This window comes from Pteropus alecto, unplaced genomic scaffold, assembly GCF_000325575.1.
Source record: "Pteropus alecto unplaced genomic scaffold, ASM32557v1 scaffold20, whole genome shotgun sequence".
In the NCBI taxonomy this organism is placed as follows: domain Eukaryota; kingdom Metazoa; phylum Chordata; class Mammalia; order Chiroptera; family Pteropodidae; genus Pteropus; species Pteropus alecto.
In genome coordinates, this window is record NW_006436298.1 from 16,294,221 (window position 1) to 16,320,500 (window position 26,280).

General features: G+C 35.5%; 1 protein-coding gene across 1 annotated transcript in view; it reads right to left on the reverse strand.

Moving 5' to 3' along the window:
- The window catches only part of EDIL3 (EGF like repeats and discoidin domains 3), a 371,930-nt gene that overhangs the window by 176,122 nt on the left and 169,528 nt on the right, over positions 1-26,280 (reverse strand). The window contains exon 4 of the mRNA XM_006913200.1: positions 17,414-17,542. Within this exon, the coding sequence (XP_006913262.1) occupies positions 17,414-17,542 (129 nt within the window). The remainder of the gene's footprint in view (positions 1-17,413; positions 17,543-26,280) is intronic.

The window sequence follows — 26,280 nt, forward strand, 5'->3', positions numbered from 1 at the left end:
AAACTAACAACTAAAACAAAAGTAAACTCATAGATACAGAGAACATTTTGATGGTTGCCAGATAGGAGAGGGGGTCAGGGGAATGGCGAAAAAGTTGAAAGGATTAAGATATACAAACTACCAATTATGAAAACAGTCATGGGGATGTAAAGTATAGCATAAGCAATATAGTCAATAACATTGTAATTACTACGTATGGTGTCAGATGGGTGCTAGCGTCACTGAGGTGATCACTTTGTAAATTAAATGTCTAATCGCTATGTAGTACACCTGAAACTAATATAATATTGTATGTCAACTATAACTGAAAAATAAAAAAAATATTAAAAAAATATATGCACAAGCCAAGAAAAAAAAAAAAAGAAGCACCCATACTGCTGCTTTGTAGTACTACTCTTCACTCAGAACCTCTGTACTGCTGTCATACTGACAGACAAACCCCATGAGGTGCCTCTGTCTGTCGTTGTGGCATGTAGTAATATAATTAATACAGGAAATTGTTAACAACAAGTAAACATAAAAGTTCTCTTATTTTCTTTGCATCTATCAGAGGACTGTCTCTTGCACTCTTTTAGGGTATATGAACCTCAGTGTTGAAAAAACTATACTGTAAGTGTCTAGAAGGATTGATCTGGGGATTTAACATATGTCCTATTAGTTTTTGAGCATAAAACCATGCTCAACTACTTATGACTCCTCGAGAATAACTAATGGTTTCTAGAATTGCATTTTTCTTATTTCAATCCTTTCAAATCTAATGAAGTATTTCCAAATTAAGGAAGAAAAAACATATTTCTTAGGCTAGCTGCAGGACAATCACCTTTTTAAAAACTGGGTTTGGTATGATTAATCTTGTACTCAAGCTTATATATTTTGGACAGATGCTAAGATCACAAGGTTACTGTAAGAGAATAATTCATCCAAACCAAAAAATGAACACTAAGTTCTTCATTAACCAAAGAGTTTCCCAATATATAAGATTTAAATAAAACAAAAAATTTTCTTTACCTAATTTTGGGTATGTATTTCTACTATTACTGAATCAGATCTTGAAGCATCTTCCATAGTTTGTCTGATTACATTTAAGTAATAAAACTATCCTTAGCTTACTTTCGGTTAATAAATAATCACTTATATTTTACATACTAAAGTAAGTCCAGTCTTGTAGCATCTAAAAATCCATAATCATATCCGATTTGAAATTCTCTTCCCCAGCTTAAGCCTACCTAAGACTGGAAAATTGCTGTGGGGTAGGAGCAAGCCCTCTCTGCAGGGACAAAACATCTAAAAGTTATAAATAAAATTAATAAATTATTAAATTAAATATGTGTGTGTGTGTGTGTGTGTGTGTGTGTGTGTGTGTGTGTATTCCTATTTTTCTAACAGTGTGGAAGACCAGTTTGAATTGAGATACCCCCAGATAAGTCAGAGTTCCCAAAATCAAAGTGAGGATTCTGGGAGAAAGGACTTTCAACCCACTCTTCTCAGTGGAAACCCCAGCCTGAACACCCAGGCTCTGCTTCCCCCCACCCAGCAAACAGCTACCCCATGGCCTGTCACTGAGCTGAGAGATGTGCACATTAGTGACATAGTCCACCTATGGCAGGGCAGATATGGAGAAGAGGCCTACAAAGGCCCTGGAAGTAAGCTAGGTGCCATTTGGACAGAGTGTTCTGGAGTTCTGAGTACCCTGAGCATGGTCTAGAAGCGGGAGATCTGTCTCTAGGTAGACATAGTCCTTTGTGTCCATCAACTTCTTGCCCCTTGGAGAGAGCTGAGACCACAGAAAGGCCAGAACATAGGCCCAATGTGAGAGACACAGGGCAGGGGACCCTCGTGGCAGTGTCCACGGAAAGAGCTGGAAGGAAGTTTGGGTCATAGCTTCTCTCTCATTCCAGCATATCCTCCACTCTCTAGCTATATTTTGATTTCTCAGTAGCAGAGTAGATTAAATGAACCTTCGCCTTGATTTTCAGGTTAAAATGTGGCATTGGTGACCCCTGGAGGTAGCAGATGTGCAGTTGTGGGCTCATTCTCTATTGGGGCAATTTTGTCATTTTTTTGAAGACACCTCATCACTGGGAATTCCTTGCCTCTAGCTGCCATCTCTGATGGGTCACTCTGCCCTGTCTCCTGGTTCCCTATGGCCCACTACTCTGGTGGGTCGTGAAACTTCTCTGGGCTTTTCCTCTTAGGCTCCAGCCCTCCTAAGATAACACAACCACTTGGCTTTGGGTCACATCTGACCCTGAGGAAATGTAGACATGTTTTCTCTTCCATATTCTGGATATACAGTCCATTCCTCAAATAATCCTTGTCCTTGCTCTGTGACAGTTTCAATCACAAACTCTTGTCTTTGAACCTTCTTAGGCAGGTGTTAAATCACCAGTTTGTATGTAATTGAATATAAGAAATCATTACATATGCTAAAAGGAAAAAAAAGTTTCATTTCTTTCTGATTTCTTATAGTCTTTTTTCCTTTATCATAATGTACTTAATACCAGTCATATTTAAATAAAATATTTTGAGAAAAGAAGATAAAAGTCTGCTTTTAAAATCTACCAAAGCTCTTGAATTTTCTATTTGAAAAGCTTTAAAAATAAAAGTTGGGCAAATATTTTGAACTTAAAAGAATGACTCTACTTTCGAATGACAAAACCAAATCATGTCCAAAGTCCCTGAAAAACAGAAAATGACCAAAAGGTTTATTTTAAATATATTCTCTGAACCATTTGAGAATGGCAGGCCATAAACTACAGCAGAAAGATAGCTGGCAATAAATATTTTTCTTCAATTCAATTGCTCTGAAGGGGAAAGAAAAAGACTATGTTCTCAGATAAAAATGTCATTTACACTCTTACTGGGCTCCACTCAAAGAAAAATTGAAATAAGCTATTTTTCCTATGAGTTTAAAATATCAATTAAAAAATAGAGCCCAGTAAGAGTTAAAGTAATCCCAAGGAAACAAGACAATTTCAGGTTTGTTTAGTTTTTGAAATATAAGATGATTGACATAAAAATATACTAAATTCCTTATATGACTTTATATATTAAAAAAGTAATTGATAGTCCCTGAATTTAGCTAAGCAGGCTTAAAAGATTAACCAGTGTATCTAAAAATAACAATCAGCCGTCCTAAGTCAATTCATCAAGTATGTAATTTAGGGTAATGTTGGTAGTAGTATATTAACATGGACATTGCCATCTTTTAGAGAAAAATGCACATGGCAAGTTTTAGCAAAAAAAGAAAAAAAAAAAAAAAACCCACATGTGTAGATTTAGATATAAATGAATTTCATCCTAAATGAAAACACAGAAAATGATTCTAGAAAATGCTAGCCGTATTGTCACCAAAATAATACCATATAACTTCTATGTGGATTCCATTGCTACTCTATTCAAATATGATGAATCATTCATACATAGATCTGTAGAAATCTGGAGTAATTTCCCTGCCTCTAAAAAGGCTGACTTGTACCCTGGAGCTGACCATAAGGGATTTATCTTTACTCCTCTACATGCTGTGCTATGCTTTGCTCTTCTCATTACATATGCAGAGACGATTGGGAAGAATTTGGAATAATTACTTATTTTTAATATCTATCCTGCTTATTCCACAATGCTGTTGAAACAGCTTGCAGTAACATCTCTACATATTAAGAAGGTTGAAACTTAAAATAGATATACAAAACCGTATTGTAGAGTGGAAGCAATAGGAACCTAGGATAGAATACTAACTGGATTTGAACAGTAAGTTTGTCTATGCCAGACAAGCAAAACAGTTTCTGTAGTTCTTACCGAAGAATCTCTGTACCTCAGAAGAGAGAAACATGTGCTTCCTTGAATTTATATAAAATGCATAAATACTACACTGACAATAGATATCCTTGCAGTCATAGTCATTCATTCAACAAGTATTTATTGTACACCTACTATGTGGCAGGCACCTTGCTAGATATAAACAGTAAATTGGTATATAAAACAAACACAAAACTCTGCCAAATAAGGGCAAGTAACACCAACAGGTCTAGTGCAAGAGACAAGACAATTACAATGATCTCTGCTGCAATTCCCCATGATTTTCTCTAGGTTTCCATTTTAGTAGTCAAACATAAGCAATTAATTATTTACTGAATTCTTATTAGTCATTCACTTATTCATTTATTTATCAAATATATTTGAGTATCTACTAAGTGCAAGGCACAGTTCTAGGTTATGAGCAAGCATTGAGAATAACTTAGGTAGTAGTTGTCTTTAAGCTCCTGGGGGTGATGAGAAATACACAAATAAATATGAAGCAAGGTAAGGAGAAAAAAGAAATAAGTGGCATGCAAGGTAGAAAGTAAGGAGGTTTCTTGCTCGAGGAAAGCGAGGAGCTTGTGGAAGTGCTCCTGGAGGATCTGGGCCTGGTATTATCAATGAGCAATAGGGGATGGAGAGCACATCAGCAAAGGCAGCACAATGGACAATTGAGGTGAAGGAGGGATAACAAGTGGCTAATGGGCAAAGTGTTTGGTATATAAAGGGGGATATGAAAATAAAGAGGACAAGATAGAGCAGGGCCAGGTTTTAGCAGGAAATGAGGCTCAGCTTATGGAACAAGTACCCTTAACTGTACCACTTGCTGTGCAAAGGCTAGCAAAGGAAACATATAGCTAGACTCTTGCCCTCAAGGACTTTATAATCTAACGTGTATACAGCCAGGAAATGCAAGATCCTTGTATTTAATTATTCTCATGTACCTTTCTTCTACTAGATGATAAAGAGAGTTCTATAAGGAGAGAACTGCATGACTGGCACAGTTTTGGGAAGGGCACATATTCAAAGCCATCTGATCAGTGACAAAACCGCCTTCTACTGTGCTTACTTTTTACATGTAACTATCGGTTCTCAGGACCCAGCTCTCCCACAAGTGTAACTCTTGGGCTGCATTCTTCTCTAAGTGCTGCTGGTTCCTGCCTTACATCATTGCTTTTGAAGGATCTACTGCCCAGGCTGTGTGAACATAGCTCACAAAGTTCACTCTGAAGAGATGTAGCATCAAGGCATACACAACTGGGAAAAGGCAGCAGACAATAAATCATGCTTGGTAAGAAGGTATACAAAGAAAAGCAACTTCAAGAAAAATGGCTGATTATAAACCACAAATAATGGCTTTTTCTAGAAGAAAAAGCAGCAAACAGCTCTCTAGATACATCTTGATGGAAAGCATTGCTCATTACTCCATCTCTCAGACAAAGAAGTCACCACAGGCAGGGCAACACTAATACAATCACAATTTCTGGAGAGAACCGTAAATGCTGAATCAATGCTTCTAAATAGGTATGCGTGGTGGATGGTCCTCCTTATGTGTACAGAGTCTAGAAGAAAAAGCAGCAAACAGCTCTCTAGATACATCTTGATGGAAAGCATTGCTCATTACTCCATCTCTCAGACAAAGAAGTCACCACAGGCAGGGCAACACTAATACAATCACAATTTCTGGAGAGAACCGTAAATGCTGAATCAATGCTTCTAAATAGGTATGCGTGGTGGATGGTCCTCCTTATGTGTATTTGCATTAAAATGTGTATATGTGAAGATGCAAAGGATCCCTGATTAATTTTCAATCTCATCCCACCGTTGCTTCTTACATACTTATCATTAATTTGACAACAACTCCCTCACCTCCCAGTTTCTCTACCTCACTTTGTTTTTATCTGTCCTCTCTCCTTTGCCTCAAAATTGCACTTGCCATCTGAGCTTTTGATGTCACTCCCACTCCCATCTCTTCCAGGTAATTTAGTTAAATAGTACGAAACAAATTTTTAAAATTACCTAACAATTATTTATCAATCTTTATAAACTGCAGGGCTCCCCAGAGCCTTCGAGAGCTAATAAACATTGACAGTATCCAAAAGGAGGACAAAATGTGCAATGTTCTCAGACTTATTTGGCCACAAATAAGTTTAGATGAATCAATATGTTTCTCTACATTAATTTCATAAGCTATTGAAAGCATATATTGTTTCCTAAAGGTATTTTTGTTTGTCTGTTTGTTTGTGTCTTCCACAGAGCCCAGTATCATGGAAGATAGGGTATTAGTAGATGTTAAATTAATAGGTTGATTGATTAACATACTAATAATTCAGTTATCCACCTATTTATTTAACAAATATTTATTGAGGACCTACTATGAGCTTTTTAGGCACAGAGAATAAAGCAAAAACTAAACAAATCAAGTCCTCCCTCTTAGAAAGATTACTTTCTAGAGGAGAAAAAATCAACAAAAAATAAACACATAATATACCAGGTGGTAAGGAGTGTTAAAAATTTAAAGGAAAGTAAGAGGGGTGGAGAGTAAAGAGATTGTGGAGGAAGGTTTTACAGAACAACATTTTATTGCAGGTAGTTGGAGAAGGGCATTCTGGAGTATTATCACTTGTGCAAAGATCTAACAAAAAAAGAAAGGGAGTGAGAGAGCCTTGTGATTATCTAAGAAAGAGAGGCCAGGTAAGTGAACACAAAGGCAAGGTTCCCAGACTAGAAGCTGGCTTGGCATGTTTGAGGAGAGTAAAGAGAACTGTGTGACAAGCAGAATCAGCACTATGGAGCGTGGCTGGGGATAAGGTCAGAGATGGCTGGGAACAGAATGCGTCAGGCTCTTTTTGTCGCAATAGGACTTTGGATTCTGCTCCAAGTGAACTAGAAAACCATAAAGGGCTTTGTACAGCAACATGACCTAATATGAGTTGTGATTTAAGAGGATCAGTCTGGCTGCTGTTCTGAAAATAGACTAGGGACGAGTACAGAGTCAGCACAATCATTAAGAGTATGTCATAGTGGATAGTGGTGCCTCAGGGAAGAAGCGAGGGTGTAAGAAGTGATCAAAATCCAGATATAGTCTTTAAGTAATCAAAGAGCATACAAGAGACACTGAATATTGATAAATCTTCTAAGGAGTTTTATTGAAAAGCAGACAGTTAAAATAACAGCATCAATCATTCTCTCCCCCACTTCCTTCTTATCTCCCTCCCTCTCACCCCAGCTATTGAGAAGGTATACACTTTTAATTATAAAACTTTGTTTTTAAGACATATTGTGTTCTCATCCTCTCTGCTGCAAAATTAGCTCAGATAAAATGAGTATCAATTTCTTCTACTACGATTAAAGAAAAAAAGTATTTTGAAAACCAATCATAAAAATAATAATGATATTTTTAATTGCATATAACACCACATATGTTAACTTGCCTGGGCATCATCAACCTGGATCTAAAAGTAGGCAAAGGGCCCAGTTATTTCTATTTTACACATGAGAAAACCAAGGCTTAGCATAATCATTTGTTCAAGTTGATATGACTTGTTAATAGCAGAGAAGGAATTGAAGTTTGAGTCCCTTCTACATTTCAGTTCACAATGCGCTTCATGATTTCATTTTTCAAAGAAATTGTACTCATTTTATTTAGAAACAGTCAGAAGCAATTCTTTTACTTACCACTAAAAAAGTCTTTTTCATATGGTTGGGGGGAACAATTCTCACTTAGAAATGTTCTAGTTTAAGATATATCTTATAAAATGATTAAAACCTCCTTAATATCCAAGAATCATTTATTTCTAAAGGACATTGTTTTAAATTTCTATAAGTTTATAGGCTATGGCATGATCGTGAAATCAGTTAAAATAGTGAGAGCAAAATCAATCAAGTTATATTCTAAAGGCTGATGTCAGAAAATCTCCACTCAATGCAATTGTCATTTCCAGATATCCCATAAAATGTAAATGACATTCTCTTTTTCAAAATCATTATTGTATTTTAGTATGTAATTATATTAGTTTTGATTTATATATCACTTCTATTATAATACTTTCTTTAAAATATACTGTATTTTACTATTAAAACTCACTAATGTGAAAGTGACACAATATATCTAAATGCAACCAATATTATGGGTCCTTTAAAGATATCAAAATTTGAAAATTCTGCATCTTAAATAACATCATATATATTTAAGGTATTGATCATATGTATATATGTACATGTGTGCATTACATACTTTTTATCTTTAAAATTCTAGATTCTATCCTAATGAGGCAATTAAAAGCTAAAAACAAGACAAAAAGAAGGCATACTGGAAATTATAACAATATATTATACTGCTCAAGACTATAATAAGAAGTAAAATGAAAATTATAACACTACTGAAATTTATTAGCAAAAACCAAATATTTATGACCCCAGTATAATCCATTTTAAAGTATTTTCCAAATCTAAACATTGTTCAGCTCCTCCCAAGTCCTTGTGTCTACCTCAGTCTAAGCCATCAATGCCTCTTAGATGGTCTCAAGTATTCCACTTTTGTCCCTAACAAGACCTATTCTTTAGCAGCACCCAGAGTCATTCTCCAAACAGAAGTTAGTTCATGTACTTTCTATCCTCCAAAGATACCCTTACACAATTACAATAAAATAAAAAGTTGTCTCTAAGGCTTATAAGAACCCACATGATCTACTCCTTGACTACTGCTTAGATCTTCTTTCAGCCCCCTCTCCTCATCATTCGCCATTTTCCAAGCGTACACCCCTCAGGACTCTAAGCTTGCTGCTCCATCTGGTTTACTTGGCTGGCCTCCTGACTTCACTCATGCCATTGCTCAAGCATCGCTTGGTAGAAGAAAACTTCTTTGGCCGTGCTCTAAAATAGCACTCAAATAATCCTGCTCCATAGTTCCGATACTTGTAACACAAATCAGTACTTAGTATACATTACTACATTATCTTTTTAAATTTAATTTTCTATTGAGATAATTGTAGATTTATATGCATTTGTAAAAAAAAATAACACAAAGAGATCCCATGTACACTTTACCCAGTTCCCCTCAATGGTTGCCATTTTGCAAAACTGTGATCTAAAAACACAACTAAAATATTGCTATTCCTATAACACTTCAATCTTATTCAGGTTTCTCCAGTTTTACTTGTACTCATTTGTGTGAATGTAAGTAATTCTATACAAGTTTTTTCACATATGTAGGTTTGTGTATCTATCATCTCAGTAACTAATAGTTCTAACACCACAAGGACAACATGTTGTTCTTTTATAACCACATTCATCCCCATTTCCTTACTCTCTAATACTTAGAAACTATTAATCTGTCCCTCATTTCTCAAATTTTATTTCAAAAATTTTATGTATTTGGAATCATCTAGTATGTATCCTCTTGGGATTGGCTTTTTTCATTCAGCTTAATTTGCTGAAGATTTCTATCAGTCGTATGTAACAACAGTTCCTTCCTTTTCATTGCTGAGTAGTGAGTATTCCGCAGTACATACGTGCCACTATTTGTTTAACTATTCACCTGTTGAAGGACATCTGGGTCAGTTCTAGCCTTTGGCTATTACCAATAAAGCTTTGTGAACATCCACATACAGATTTTTCGTGTGAACTTGAGTTTTCATTTCTCTGGGATAAACGCCCAAAAGTGCAGTTGCTGTGCTGTGTGGTGAATGTGTGTGTCATAGTTTTTATTATGCCTTTTCCCCATTAGAATGGAAAAAAAAGTTCTATGATAGGAGCGACTTGGTTATTTTGGTTCACTGTTGTATCCCAATGTCCAAGACAGTGCTTGGCACAGAGTCAGGAATTAGCATACATCTGTTGGATAAGCACGTTTCAGACCCTCATGGAGATGCATTCCCATGAGCACAGACTTTATTGTTTTGGTAATTGACTGGGGCAAAATAAGTCTGCGAAAAGAACCCCTGGGAAAGACGGTAGAGATGAGGATAAAGGAGAAATGGCCATGGTGTATGTCCCCTAACCTGCCTTAGGTGTCAGTTTGAGCCCTGAATGAAAGAGCAGTTAGAGTAAGAAGTGTTTATAAATGGATATGCCCCTCTGAGAAAAGCCATATGATTTTCCAACCCCAAGGAATATAGTAGAACCCAATGTCATTAAAATGGCTTAACCTTCAATGATTTTCCCTCAGACCATGTGCAGTCTCAGTTACAGAGGACAGAGTAGCCTGACGCTCAGTCATAGTTTCAAGGTGGAACCAACGCCGGAGCCGGGGAGCTCATACTGGTTCCTAAGCACATGTGGCAACCCGGTGAACTGATAAGTAAGTTCTCAAAAAATGTGTGTCTAATGTGTAAATAAATAAATAATTTCCGACAGGACTGGGGAGGACATCAGGGGAGAATGAGGTCCTACCTGAGCCGTATAAAAAATGGTAGCTAACAGCAATAGGAATTTGGTAATCAGTGTTAACCTCACCACAAGCTAGGAGTCTTGAGGAATTTGGATTACATGCAACAACCTTACTGTTTAAATTATATTTGTGGTACTCTATTCCTGGAGCTATCCTTTATAAAATTACGAGTAAATCAGTTTTAGAAGGTCAGGCCTATTAATATAAACACAACACCTTCATGAGTATAACCTTCTGGCAAAATGTGTTTAACATATCTCTGTTCAAAGTTTATATTTTCTTGATAATTGAATTTCTTTTAATAAGCAACAGGAAAAAAGAGAAAGTCTAACTGTCATTTAAAGTAGCAATTTTCATATGTTTTGAGTTTGTGAATATCTGAGCATTTTATTAAATATATGAAAAACTGATTGTATTTGAATAGTCTCTCTGTGTAAATATCCAGAACATATGTCGGCCAGGACAGTGCTCTTTGTGAGGCTCCTGCAAAGGATGAAAACAAACAAACAAACAAACTAACTAACTAACTAACTAATAAAATTCCCTGGAACTCTGGCTACTGAAGATAGATTAAGGGATAATACATTTTAAGAACAGTAACCTAATACCTGGCCTGATTCTTTCAATCAACCTTTAGCCAAAGGTTCTTGCTGTAAGGTGATTTCCATTATGTCAAGTAAAGGTTGAATGACAAAATTCAGTAAGGTTGCATAATTATACATTTAGTGTGAAATTATCTTTGCATATCCTGAGCTTGGTTTCTCTCTGAGTATTTCTGCTTAGTTTTTTTAAGGCATAGTAATGCCTTACAGTAGGGTTCTAGAACACTGATTCTTAGCCTTGGTTGCACATTAGAATCATCTGGGGAGGTTTTAAAACTCCTAATGCCTAGACCATAACCAGACCAATTAAATCAGAGTCTCTAGGTGGGAGCCAGGCATCAGTATTTTTCATAGGTCCCGAGGCGATTCTAATGTGCAGCCAAGGCTGAGAAACAGTATTCTAGAATCAGTAGTGTCAATTTCACTGGGGTACTTTTTAATAGTCAGATTTGGATCCAAAATCAAATCTATTAAATCAGAATCTCTATTGATGAGCAAGAGAAATCTGAATATTTGTCTGCACTACCAGATAATTCATACATACACCAAGTTTAAGAACCTTTGGCTTTATAGAGTTAAGGTGGCTAACATTGACCTGCAAAGTCATTAGTGAACAGAAAAATTTGAAATCTCAATCCATAGTCAGAAAACCTTTTTGGGGTTGGAGACAAGTCTATTTTGGAAGTCTTCTTAGAGATCTGGATATTTGGCATGTGCGGTATGAATGTATGAATCTATTAATCAATAGTATAAAATTAAGACCAAACTGGTTTATAATAGTTAGCATAACATACAAAGATGTTTAGTTTGCAGATGTCAGTAATAACTCTAGGTAAAATTTCCACACAGTTTTGAAGTGAATACTCTATTAGGGAAAATTCATTCTCTAGTGGAAAAGCAAAAATAAAGAGGCCATCGAGCTAAAATTAGGAAGATTAATTTTTAAAAAAATAATAATTACCTATCAGAATTAAGGATGTTAAAAGAGAATTCTTGTAGAAAATCTTAAAGCTCCGAATTTACTTCCCTCTGCCTCACAACTCATTTTTTTCCAAAAAATTATAGTTAAATGTTTTTAAAGGAAGGAAAAATTTAAGGACCGATAGGAGTCCCCATTATATTTGAAACTACTATTCCATTAGGCACAAATAGCTAACCCTTTAAAATATGTAAAGTATGTTCCAAAACCTCTCATTTGATCCTATTTAGAGATGCAGGACAAGAAATTATTAATTCTAATTTTTATAGAAATGTTATTTCCAGAATATAATACAGTATAAAGTTCTTGGTGTTTGTTGAATTGAATTGAATTGAATTGAATTATTGGATGAGAAAACTGAAGCACAGAACCATTAAGTGCTAACTGACTCTTCATCAATTGATCGAAATACAGTTGCATCAAAATACAGTTGTATCAAAAACCCACATCTAATCCAGAATTATTCCTTTACTAGCATGCTGCTTCCAGTATAATTTGGAAATAAAATATTCTTTAAGCAAGTAGTCCTCAAGCTTTGTGTACCTAAAGATCATATAGATGCTTTTAACTCTATCCAGGGTACCAGTTCAATAGGGCTGAGGTAGGACAAGATTCTGTATGTTTAACAAGCACCACCTACCAGAGAAAACATGTAATTGCCAAGTATGTAATTAATCTAATTAGCAGTGATTGTCAAAACAGCACATATCATCGGCTAACTCTAAGAAAAGTGAAGTATGTAAGTTACAGAAGTAAAATGACTCATGGCCCCAATAAATATTTGCTGAATGTATGAATCTATTAATCAATAGTATAAAATTAAGACCAAACTGGTTTATAATAGTTAGCATAACATACGAAGAGGAAAGTTTTCGATTCTGTGTTTTTCTGACCAGCTTTCTCAGTGGGAAAAGGGACTAGAGCACATATTATCTAGCACTAATCTGATAAAATGGGTCACTTCTTAAAGCAGCCCTTTTTCTTTCAGAGCTGCTATATCAGCTCTCCTTCCCCAAAGAATAGAAACCAAGATGTTAACCAATGTCACCATAAGAATAAAAAAAAAAAAAAAAGAATCAAAGGCTGCAGAGCTGTGCATAGGTAAGGAAGAATATACAGAATGCCTTCCTTGGTAAGATGGGCAAAGAGTTCTGGAAATGAAGAAACAGTCCTTCCCTAAGGCATTGGATTGTTACTAGGCAACAAATAAAATATGATTACTTCTAGTCAGCCCCAAATACAGCTCCCAGAAGAAAACTGGTTGCTTAAAAATGCCTTTCAAAAGTCTAAACTTTAGACAATTTTGGTGTTCAATTCATCCTATAATTTACATCTTATAATTATACCCACCCACATACACATACACACACATATATCTGTGTATAGATGTATGTTTCACATTATTATATGGCATTTTAAGAACACATATAATTTGATAATTCTATATAAAAATGAATAGTAATCATTACTAGTCTCATAAAGATACGATTTCATGCTATTTTCATTACCAAGAAAAGTTTTCGTAATGGTTAAAATCTGAATCACTGACAATAAATGCTAGTGAGAATACAGAACAGAAACTCTCATTCATTGGCAGTGAGTACACAAAATGAAAGAGCTACTGTGGAAGGCAGTTTGGCATTTTCTTTCCAAAGTAAATGTACTTTTACCAAACAACCCAAAAGTCACCCTCCTAGGTATTTACTCAAATGAGTTGAAAACTTAGGTCCACACAAAAACCTGCACGTGAATGTTTATGGCAGCTTTATTCATAATTGCCCAAAGTGGAAGCGACTAAAGTTTTCTTCAGTAGGTGAATGAGTAAACAAACTGTGACACATCCATAAAATGAAATATTATTCAGCAGTGCAAAAAGAAAAAGAGATATTGAGTCACAAAAAAATATAGAGGAATCTTCAATGCATATTGCTAAGTGAAATAAGTTAGTCTGAAAAGTCTACATGATTCCAGCTACATACTGTAGGATTCCAACTATATGACATTCTGCAGAAGACAAAACTATAGAGATAGTAAAAAAAAATCACTGGTTGCCAGGAGTTAGGGGAAGGGTGGAGGGAATGATATAGGCAAAGCATAGAAGATTTTAAGTCAGTGAAACTATTCTGTATGAGGCTATGGCGTATATGTGATATTAAGTATTTTTCAAAACCCACAGAACTATACAATATAAATTGTGAAACCCTAATATAAACTATGGACTTTAATAATAATGTATTAAGATTGGTTTATCAATTATAACAAATATGCTATATTAATGCAAGGTTTTAATAATAGGTCAAACTATTATGAAGAGAGATATATAGGAACTCTCTGCTCAATTTTGTGTAAATCTAAAACTGTTTTAAAAACTAAAATTTACTAACTTTTATTTTAAAAAAAGACATGTAGGTAATATTAATGTTGTCACTGGAAACATTTTTTTTCCTAATTTGTAACATATTGACAAAATAATTGTTAAACTATACCTATTAACTATGTATCTGTCACTTCCGTATCATGAAACTTAAAATTCTTGAACTATTTAGCTATATTCCAAAAGATACTTAATTCATATTGTCATACAGAACTAAATTTATATGCCCCCATATATGGATGACTGAAGAATTTTTTCAATTCTATTCCCAAATGAAATATTCATAATACATGAATATACCTTTTATTTTCATTTTCATTGATTTTCAATACAGTTTTGATTTGTAAAAACCATAATAAATATTTTGCCTATAATGTATTATTATGTAACTGAAGGCAGAATTTGCTATCTTAATCTATGAGATGATTATGTTTAGCTACTGAAAACCTTGAACGATATTTCTCAAACTTCAATATGCATCAAAGTTGACTGGGTATCAATATCATTTTGAAATACAGATTCAGATTTAGGTGGTTTGAGTTGGCACCTGATAATCTGCATTTCTAATAAGCTTCCAGGTAATGCTGATGCATAACCACACTTTGAGTAGCAAGGTTCTAGAGCATACCTGGGGCATTAAACTATCACCAATGTGAAAAATAAACCTGAATACCTAGCAGTTCTTGCAAGGGGTTAAAAGAGCCGCTTTTGTTTTCTCCTACCTAGAAAAGCTCTTAGGACTCCCAGAACTTCTAAATCTTCTTTCCTAATATCTAATTTTTTCCAATTTCATCTATAAAGGGGGAAGACTTGATAACTTTTGTACAGTAAGCAAGCTACCCATTTAGTCATAACACTCTCCTAGCTTGTGTGAAACAAAGTAATCTATTTCTAGTTCAATTTCTCCATGTATATGTCTTCAATCACAGAAAGGTCAAGTGACTGGCTCAAGGTCACTTATCCAATAACTGTAAAGGTCAGGTCTCATATCCATGTCTCTGATTCCAAGTCTAGGAAAAATCATTTTTTCTACATCTTCTGTTCCTTCTAATAGTGAGGCACTTTAGAGAATGGAGACCAGTTGGTTTAGACCACAAAATCTCCATTCTGAATTCAATCACTCAGCCTCTGGCTTCCCATTGCAATTCCTAACATGGGTTTAAGGTCTTGTGAGGGACCAGGATCAAGTGTTGTAAGGGGGAGGATATTTTTGTGCTTCAAAATAAGGCTTGAAATTCAAAATAATTATGTGGATTAATGAGCTCATGTGAGTATGGCATAAGGTCTGAAAGAAAAGACTTGGCCGTTCTACCATGGAGAATGGAGACAAGAATTATTTGTTCTATTTCTTCAAACCTGATGGTTTTCTCAAAAGGATTCATAACCAATCGATAAGCTAGAGTCAGAAACAGGTGGATACCTCTCCAGTCCCATCTATCTAAGGCAACCTTGCCTATCTTGGGACAAACACGTGATGACTTGATGTCTTCAATGGAACTTCCAGGCTATTAAAGATAATTGAAACTAAACATTTCTTCACAATATGGAGAAAACAAGGCCCAGAGATGTGAAAATAATTTTCTATTGTTGTATGGATATTATTACTTAAAACTTAGGTTTGGAGTTTTCCATCTCTGGTTTAAGGACCAATCTTAACTTCATATTGACATCAGCAGTAGGTTAGGGTGAGAGGGTTGATAATTGTGAAATATTTAAGTGATATTATGGTCTACACATGCCTTTCAAATACTGTCCTTCTAAAGATTCTTAACAGTAAGAATCTGCTTTTGTATACTCTCATACTCTCCTTCATGGAGCTTTGCATCATAGGAAAAGAAAGTTAGAATGATATGACCTTGCATGCAATTCCTGCTTCTGAACACTGGACAACACGCGATTATGAAAATTCTGTTCTCACTTCATTTAATGGCTCAAGTGGGATGGTCAGACTGTCCCTTTCTGGGCACTGCTCTGGCATTGTATTATAAAATTCTGTAAATAAATAAAGTTAGTAATATTCTCTTGATGGTATTAAGTGAATGTCAATTAAATAAAAGGCACCAGGATTCTGGGCTCCCGTCTCTGTCTTTCTGGGATGGTGTTGTGTTCATGCGTGCGAAGACTGAGCAGTGATGTTATAGTAAGGGAGAGAGCCTTGGCAACTCTGGACCCGGCCTAAGAAAAATCAGGAGCCTCTAAATTCCTTGTTTGTGATCTGAGCTCTTAAAGACAATTACAAGCAGTTAAATGCTCATTGTAAAAGGAGCACAAATGCCCTTTGTACTCTAACAGGCTTCTATAGAAATTCCACAAACTCCTGGTGATGGCACTCTTCAGAAAAGTATGAAATGCATCCAAAGTCTCAGAGCCAGGAGGCCCACTGTATTTTTTTGCTAGTGATCGGAAATGTGGCTCTGGCTGACATCCAGCTTTGCCTTACCTGTTTCTAACATCATGGTCTTAACCACCACTCCAATCTTCAGAGCTCCTATTTCCACTCTTCCCATCATGTGCCATTGCCCTGTTCTCCTCTCTCAGATCAATGTCTTATCCCTCCGACAAGACTCAGCTTACAAGTGGCAGCCTCTGAGAGAGCCTTCCCTGACAGCTTACAGTCCACTGTGGCCTCCCTGCTTGCTGAACTCCTACAGCAGTCAGGGGCCCTCTCATTTGGCATTTCTGTTGAACCATACTTCTACAAAGAAATCATCACAAGTGGACATATTTTGTTTAACTTTCCAGGATAAATAAGAATGGGATAAAAGAGAGAAGTGCAAATAACACACTTATTGAACTTTCAAAGACTTTCACGTTAAAAATGCCAACATGTTAAGGGGGAAGAAACTGGCTTATAGGTAGAGTGGGGTGCGAAGTTTTTTGTTTTTTTTTTTTCTTTTCTGAGTATCATCTCTGAACCTAATCAACAGAATTCTGTCTGGGAAGCTCAAAGAATGTAGCTTCAGGGCAAATATGAGACAGGTATCAGTTTATTATAAAAAGCGACATTTTGCAAATTTGCCTGAATGATATCGCAAGGGCAAGAGAAGACTGGTAGCCCCCATGACACAGGGGAGGGAGGAGATTGAAAAGAGTCCTGGAGTCCTCAGCGGGGGAGGTGGCACATTCAATGGGACAGAAGCAGCATTAGCCAATTGTCAGGGCTCTTTGCCACTCAAAGATTCTATTAGTCTACTACAAACAAGAATGATAACGGCTTGCATACTGTACAATCAATAATAATAAAAGCAAAATGAGCACGGATAACTTACTGTGCTGACAGTGAATCCCATTAAATCCTCGAGAACATTTACAGACGTAGCCTATGAATGTGTCCCCTCGATACGCTTCACTTATTTCACAGGTTCCTCCATTATGGCATGGATTAGGGATGCAGGGACCTGAAAGACAGAAAAAAATATTGCTGCATAATACACATGCTTTACAGTAGACATTGGGTTAACATTTTGCAATTAACTGTTTTATAGAGAAAGGTGTTCTGAGTATGAGTGGTACGGGAAAAGTACTAGTCGTATGAGCTCTGGAGATCAATGACCTGGGTTTGAATCCTGGTTTCACCACTTCCTAGCCATGTGGTCATTGAGGATTTATTTAACTTCTCTGTGCCTCAGCCTCACCTTCTGTTAAATGTCAATACTCATGGAATCCACCTCAGAGGGTAATGATACAGATAAAAAGTGTTCATACATATAAAATACTCAGTATATGTCTGTCACACACTGAGCACTCAAAAAAATAATAGTGCTAAGCGTTGTTATTAAGATCTCAAAATTGTAAAATATCTTCTGCATGTTTATAAACTAATACTGAACAGCAATTTCTGGAGTTATCAACACAGAAGAGCTTTGTACCCTGCTGGTGGAAGTAGCATAAACTTGCAAATGACTGCAACCACATAGGCCAAGTGAAGAGGACAGCTGATTGTAATACTTTTACAGTCTATTTATTGTTTGTGGTGGAACATATTTCTGGAGAATCATAATTGTTGCCAATCTATAAGAAGTAGCTCATCAAACATTGCAAATATAGAGAAGAGGGGCTGATAATCATTTTTAAGCTTTGAAAAAATAACTTCACCAGAGTGACTGGTACCTGTGACAGCCAAGAGAAGTGTGGTACTTGATCTCCCTTTAGAGAGTACCAGCTGCCAGCACGTTGGGAGTGTAGAGCTGGTCCAGTTCCTCCTGGCCTGGGACTCCTCTAATGCACATTCTTTAATCTGGGTGCCCCTTTAGTATGGCTGAGATTTTAACAAATGACATGGCAATCTGAAGCTTTTTCTATGTAATCTTCCTTCCTTTCTTTTCTCCCTTCAGAGGTGGCAGGCTTGTGTCACAGTCTATAGGCTCATCCTACCTACTCTCGTTCTCTCTCCCCTTTGTCCATCACTGAGATTCCTTTCCACCAATAAATCTTTTGCACTTTTAATTCTTTCCTGTATTTGGCTTCCTGGAGGATGGTAATTGACTCATGGTGGAATCCAAAATGGAGATTGTGAAGAAGGGAAGAGACAAGTTGAAGAAAGAAAAAAGCTCTCTCTGGAAAATGAAAAAAAGCCAAGGAAAAATATAGTATTCTCTAATTTTGTCTTTTTTTTTTTTATTGGAGAGAATAGAATACATTTGCAAGTGAAAGACATATCACTGAAGAGAAAGTTGAAATGTACATGTCAGAAAAAGAAAGAGTAATTAAACTAAGTGTCTGACTAAGATTGAAAGGGTAAATTCATTTCTGGGGGAAGATTAATCAAGAAAAAGAGAAAATGGTTTCAGCAGAGACTAGAGGGAAGGTGAAAGGATTGAGCACGAGAATAGTGATAACTTGAGGTAACTGGGTGGGAGCACTATCACGCAGGCTGTTGGAAAAGTGCAATAGTAAATGGCTACTTGAGTGTGATTTGAAACCATTTAAAGACTTCTGGAGAGAAAAGGAAATTTGCATCCTCACCTTGAGCAGTGAATTAGGATGCCAACAACAGGAACCACTTAGGGGTTAGGCAACATTGTCTTACATTGAGGCAAGACTTTATAATTCTAGTCCTTCCTCCAGCAGCTATTTTGACACAGTTTTTTTTTTTTCCAGTTTAAAGTTTTGTGAAATTCAAATAAAGAATATAGAATCAAATAAAGATGAACATGAAATAGGAAACAGTGTGGGAACTTGATAGTGTCTGGATCTTCACTTGATAGGGCTGACTTTCAAAAAGTGAAAAGAATTAATTTTTTTCAGTGATTTTTCTCCAGATAGCTTCATGCCAATTAAAAACAATAAGTTTACTTAAGCAGGCAGTTTTGTGTTGTGTAGAATATGTCAGTTAAACTAACTAACCTCTGCCCTTGAGGTGGTACATTGCCAATTTTTGTTTGAGACAGAAAGGCTGTGCAATACCAATGATCAGTTTTGTGGCAATTTGAATCACTTTCTTCTATCACCAAGAGATGTAAACTGTGTTACAGAACATATTTCTTCTCTTTTTTCCCAGTTTGTACTTCTTCCTTCCTCTCAAATAAATTAACATTTGTTGGTGACTTACAATTGACAAATTCTCTTCCCATGAATAATCTCATTTATTCCTCACAGCAACTCGAAGTACTTGTCATTACTGTTCTCTTTTACATTTTTAAAAAACTGAAGGTCAGATAATGTTTCTTAAATAAATATCTATGAGTAACGCACTTAGTTCTCACACTAAGAATCTGTGATTCTAAAAGTAAAACTCCTTAGAGAATCAGCTAATTGATGAAGGGAGAATGAAATAAAAGTGATAGAGTTTTGATTCATCAGTTGACTTCAAAATGAGAAAAAATCGACAAATTTTTTTCATTACCTGGAAACTGATAACTATACATATAATAGCTAAAGAAAAAAATTAACCTAAATAATTATGGTCAAAGAATTACAGCATTTCAAACAATAAGAAACCTTAGAGATCCCCCAGTCTAATCTTTCAATTTTTCAAATGAGGAAACAGCCTAATAAGGATTCAGTGATCAACTCCTCCCCCTCCACCCCACCCCCAACAAAAAAAGCACCTAATATGAGAAAAATTGGGTTTAAGAAATTGTATCTTGGAGAAAAAAAGTTATTAAAACTGAAAATGATTAAGCTATTCCTGATCCCTCAAGAGAATGATGTAATTTATATGAGAAAGACAATAAATCTTTTCTATGCTCCCTTCCACTTACAAAGTTGGGTGAAGGAGGGATTTGAAAAAAACAAAACAAAACAAAACTGAATTAATAAGGCCTCTGCCAATTCTTGGAAGCAGTTAAAGCTGTGACTCTAAGGAAGATGACCAATGGAAGTCACTTGGAAGAGCAAAGGGAATATGAGCCTGGAATAGATGACTGTTTCCTGAAGTCTACTGAATCTTTGGAAAAGTAGAACTTGCTAGATGCTGAGAATAAGTTAGTGGGTCTGTATAATGAAGAGAAGAACTTAGAAGTAGATGGGGAAAATCCAGAAGAGGAGACCCCAGAAACAGATCTGGAAATAGACTTTAGGAAGAGAGGCGGGTCAATCAGTGTGCTGCGAGGCTGTAATATGTGAAGAAAAGTAGCTAGTAAGAAATTGTGATGTCTAAAATTCAAGTTTACATTACTTGCACAGCTGTTGTGTGAACTGTCGTTGCTGAAATATCCAGATCTACACTCAAGTCTGCTAGACACACAGACCTGTGTGTGGTGTTTGGGGAAATCAAGGGGAAAGAACTGTGCTATTCATCTGGCTCATCCTGGCAGAAGTGAAGAAGTGTTGCAGCACAGGACGCCCAAGAGACTCAAGAATCCAGTGGATACAGGAACCTCAAGACAGAGCTGACAGAGATATCTAAAGTCCTAGACACTCTAGATATTTCTTGAGGGCATAGGTGAAGCTTGTCTAGCAATCATTGTGCAGCCTCTGGGATTCCCAAAAGATAGGAGTTAACGTTGGAGCTCATTTTATTTACACTCAAAGGGCATCATGACCTCAGCTGACACCTGGGTCTCAGAAAAAGATTGCCTATTGCAGAGATTGTAACTGTGTTTTTCCTAGTCCTAGGAATTCATTTATATTCATTTAAAGGGTGAGGATGAAGGAAAGCAAATGGGACAAGGATTTAACCTCTCTCTAGAATGCCTTGTATGCTCTGTAAGAATTTTTTTCCCCAGTACATCTTTGTTTTAGAGGCATGAAAACAGCCTTGCTCAGAGAGGTTGAGTAACATGTCTTTCTGGAAAATCCAAGATTTTAACACACTCTGCCTGACTACAAATCTATGTCTTTTCCATTAAGCTGCACTTCCTTGTTGAAGATCTGTACATTAATATGTTAGTCTTGACAGATGCAAACAGAATCAGCATGAATTCACTAAGTACATTCCTATAAATAATACAGGACTCCAAAGCCTTTCTAAGAGAAAATATTTCAGAGTATTTTCAGCAAATGGGTCAGGGTATATTAGGTATTATAAATATAAATAGGTTCTGCTATGCTGTGATAGTACTCTAGTTCAGCTATGTTTAAAATCGATTGTCAAACATGAGTATTTCCCCAATATTATTTGGTAATAATATATTGTATGCATACACTATTGCTTATACTGTGAGGATAAGAAAGAAATTGAACCTGCCCAAAGTACAGGCTTCTTTCTCCCTCCTTCCTTCTCTTTCTCTTTTTTTTTTTCTTTTGGCCTTAATAATTATACTGTGGACTGATATTATATGCCTTGTACATACTCTTTTGAAGTACTAGTGATAGAGTGTTGCAATGAATGGTTACATGTCGCTTTTTCCCCACTAGACAATAAATACTCTGTGGTAAGAGTCATAGTTGGCACACAGTAGGTGTCTGATACATTGTAAATAAGCAAGGGTAAGGCAATAATGAGTGATAACCATTATATCTTTTGGCTAAACGCCATTTAAGTTTAGGTTTATAAATATAAATATCTTTTTGCTTTTTACTTGATAATTAATTAGGATACTTTCTGTAACTTTCCTATAACTTTCAAGTGCTTTAAATTTATAATTAGGTTCCAATATTTTTTGTCTTTAATACAATTTAAGCTTCAAAAGTATTATATATGTAATAGTATTACAATTGTAAATAACAAATTATTAGATTGTATACTTTTGCATAATGACTACATGTATCTTAATTCTTTGCCAAATATATACTCAAAAAATGTAATATTGCATATTCTCATTAATTGTATTTTACTCTCCTAATTTAACGATTCCTGTGTATATAAAGACATTCACTTAAAGCATGAGCAAGATTAAATAAACAGAGTACAGGTTAGTACATAAAGATAACATAATAAGTGTAGCCCAAGGTCCCAATTCACAAAATTTACTTAGCAGACAGAAAGTTTGCTTTTTGTTGTTAAATAGGAACACTTAAAACATATAATAGTTTCCAGGTTTCTTTCGCCAAGGTCTTGGCACACTAATAAATAATAATCATAACCTACATCATGTAATGTTGCTTACACTGTGAGGATATTATAAAAACTGACCCTGAGCCTATTCGACATAGAGGTTTTTTTTTTTTTTTTCTGATTTCAAGAGAAATATCATTTATTCATTACACGCCTATCACACACTGAGCACTCCACTTATAATTTGTGATAAATGCTTTAAATGCAGCTGGAAGAGCAAGCTCACAACACAAGAAAATACTTATCCAGTTTACACTTCATTTTTTCAAGATAATTTAAATAGCTATCCTTCACGGTTGAATATACTATGCTCAGAATTAACTTTTTTTTAATGTAATGATTTCTGGAAATTTAGTTCTAGAATTTCTTCAGTTATATTAATAAATGATTGTAATGTGGCTACATTAACTTTTGTGACCAAAACTTTGATGTATTCTGGGCATCTCATATCTTTTCTGTAACATGTCAGTATATACACACACACACACACACACACACACACACACGCACACACACACGCATACATATATATGTATATATATGTATATATTGGTATTACGATAGTATGTATAAGTTTATACATAAACTTGTACATTGTTTTGAAAACATTTTAATTACTGATCAAAATTTGAAAACAAATGAATATTACTCAACCACTTAGAGCTCTCAAAAACAAAAATATAGACAAGGGCAATCTCAATTGCTTTCCATTTCAAAAGTCTCTTTTTAAAGAGACTTTTTTTTTTTTTTTGGTATTACGAGTATACAAAAGAAGTCTACAGAGTGGTGATTACGAGTTTCAGTTCTAATTAGTATTCATAAAAGTCCAATTATCTGATTAGATAACAACACTTGGTAATATCACTCTTAACAATGAAAGTATAAGTGGACTTTTAAGATACAAGATGCTTCAGGGAGTTTTAAAATCAATAATGCTGTCATACTTTTGTAGGTAATCTTTAAGTAGCTCTTCACACAATAGGGACAACATATGATCAATATTAATGAACAACTAAATTCAACAACATGCTTTCCAGGCATTTTTATACAAGCTCATATAAGTTTGTCAACAAGATTAATTACTCACAAAACAATGGATCTATATGGTTTGCTCTCTTTCTGCATCCACCTTCTCAAAATTCCAATGGTGAAGAATTGAAGTTACTCCCACATGTGCAACATGGTTAGCTTTTCACACATTTAGAGTCTATGCCCTAAATCATGAATTCCTTATACTGTGTAAGCAGATTATTAAGAAGTAAATAGGTTAACACTCTCCTCTGATCATGTGTACACAAGCTTCGTCGATTTTACAAAATTATGCCCCCAAAACACTGGCAGTTAGATATTAAAAATGAATGTACTTTTTAGATTATGAAATAAGAAAATGCCAGTAAGGTGACTGCAAGAGTATGGATTCACTAATTGTTCTAGCAGGAAAATGAAACAGAAATAGTTATGAGCCAAAACTTCACTACAGACTCTGGTCTTAAAAACACATTAAAGTTCTCTTATTATACTGTTGCTTTATTGTTTAATAAAGTTTAAACATTTTGACAGTTGCCATCCTGAGCCATTGGCGCTCTATTTTATAACTCATTGAAAAAGAAGGAATGATTCAGGGAACATTCACGTAATTGATGCTTTCAAACTGTTTTTCACACTAGTTGTTCAGTCCCCTACCTCCTCTTCTTTGTTACTCCTTCTCTTTTAAATGTAAAATGCAAATTTAGCCATTTGAAGGGAAAAATCGGTCTATGAGTATTTTGTATGCATATTGAGAAAGTAAACTATAAATAAGACTAAAACATTCCATTTTAAGAAAGAATTTGCAAATTTAACAAATTGTCCTTTAAATGTGAAAATATTTAAATAGATCATGAAAACTGAAACCTGGGACTAAACATTTAGCCAAATATTCAGCTAAACATTTAGATTTCTTTTTGAATACCCACCAATAAACTTTCTCCTCCTCAAGAAGTAACACTAGACTCTCTATATACAACTGTCTACAGGAAAGCACTGAGGTGACTAGTGCTTTCGAGTCTGTATTAGTTTCCCAAGTCTGCTGTAGCAAATTACCACAAATGTGGTGGCTTCAAACAACAGAAACTCATTCTCTCACAGTTCAGGAGGCAAGAAGTCTGAAATCAAAGAGTCAGCAAGGACCACACTCCCTCGGGAGGCTCTAGGGGAAAATCCTCCCTTGTCTCTTCCAGCTTTCGTGGCTCCTGGCCTTCCGTGACTTGTTAACAGCAGAACTCCAATCTCTGCCTCCATCCTCACAGGTTTTCTTCCCTACATTTCTCTGTGTTCTCTCCTTTTCTTATAATAAAACAGCCATTGGATTTATGGCCCACCTTAATCTAAGAATTTATCTCAAGGTTTTTACTTATATCTGCAAAGACCCTGTGATAGGTTGGATTATGTTCCCCCCAAATTTGTGTGCTGAAGCCCTAACCTCCAGCACCTCAGAATGTGACCACATTTGGAGATGGGACCTTTCAAGAGGTAATTAAGGTTAAATGAGGCCATATGAGTAGGTCTTAATGCTATCCAATTTTTCTTATAAGAAGAGGAAATTTGAACACTAAAGAGACACCAGTGATGTGTACACACAGAGTTAAAGCCAGGTGAGGACAAAGAAAGAAGCAGGCTATGTACAACCCAAAAAGAAGGCCTCTAGAGTAAACACCTCCCAATACCTTGATCTCACACTTTGAGAACTCTGAGCAAATACATTTCCATTGTTTAAGCCACCCACAGTGGTATTTTGTTATGAAAGCCCTAGCAAACCAATACTTATTTTCAAATAAAGTCACGTTCTGAAATTCCTGGTAGATGTGAATTTTGGAGTGGTACTATTTAAACCACTATAGTCCCCAAGTAGTAGTTTTTTTTTTTTATGGCAATGAAGTTGAGGAAACCAGAACCCTCATTTATCGTTACAGTTGGCTGACAAAGCGCTCATATATGTCAACAATTAACACCTTAGTTAAAACTAATTTCACTTGGCTCTCATCACAGAGAGTGGCAAATATATTCTGATGGTTTTGGATATCAAGAGAGCAGTCAAATTTTGGAGCAATGCCTAGGAATGACTTCTTAGGTGGCATCCAGGAAGATCTGGCACTGCAAGATAGAAGGAAATACTGAAGAAAAAAATGTAGATTTCTTGGGGTTGACATTTATTCATTTAAAACTTTTGTTTAGAGTTGGGCTTGCCAATAACAGTATGTTTTTTAGGTATTCAGCCAACATTTTAAGAAAGTCTTTATATGTATTATTTTTATAAACACATGGGATCATTTCTGTCACAATAGCTGGCATGTCTTCTTTTCTTAATAAATATGTTATTAAACATTAGCAAATTTTTTAAATTCATAATAAAATATAGCAAAAGGATCTATCATTTTAAAAAGTGATCACTATTGCTATAGCTACATCTTATTATGGAGCACAGTCTCCCATCCTCTCCTGGTCCATTCATCTTGTACACTGCTGCCAGAATAAGCTACCTAAACCATCTCTTGCATAATAGAAATTCTCAGCTCTGAATGTTTTATTACCCAAAGAAAATTTGTCTTATTACTCTGTAGTCACAGTACGTACACATTATTTTTAATCCTCCAAAATATGTTGTCTATTTCGGGGCAACTTTTAGTTAACCGATAATATTTGCTGACTGATTAACTA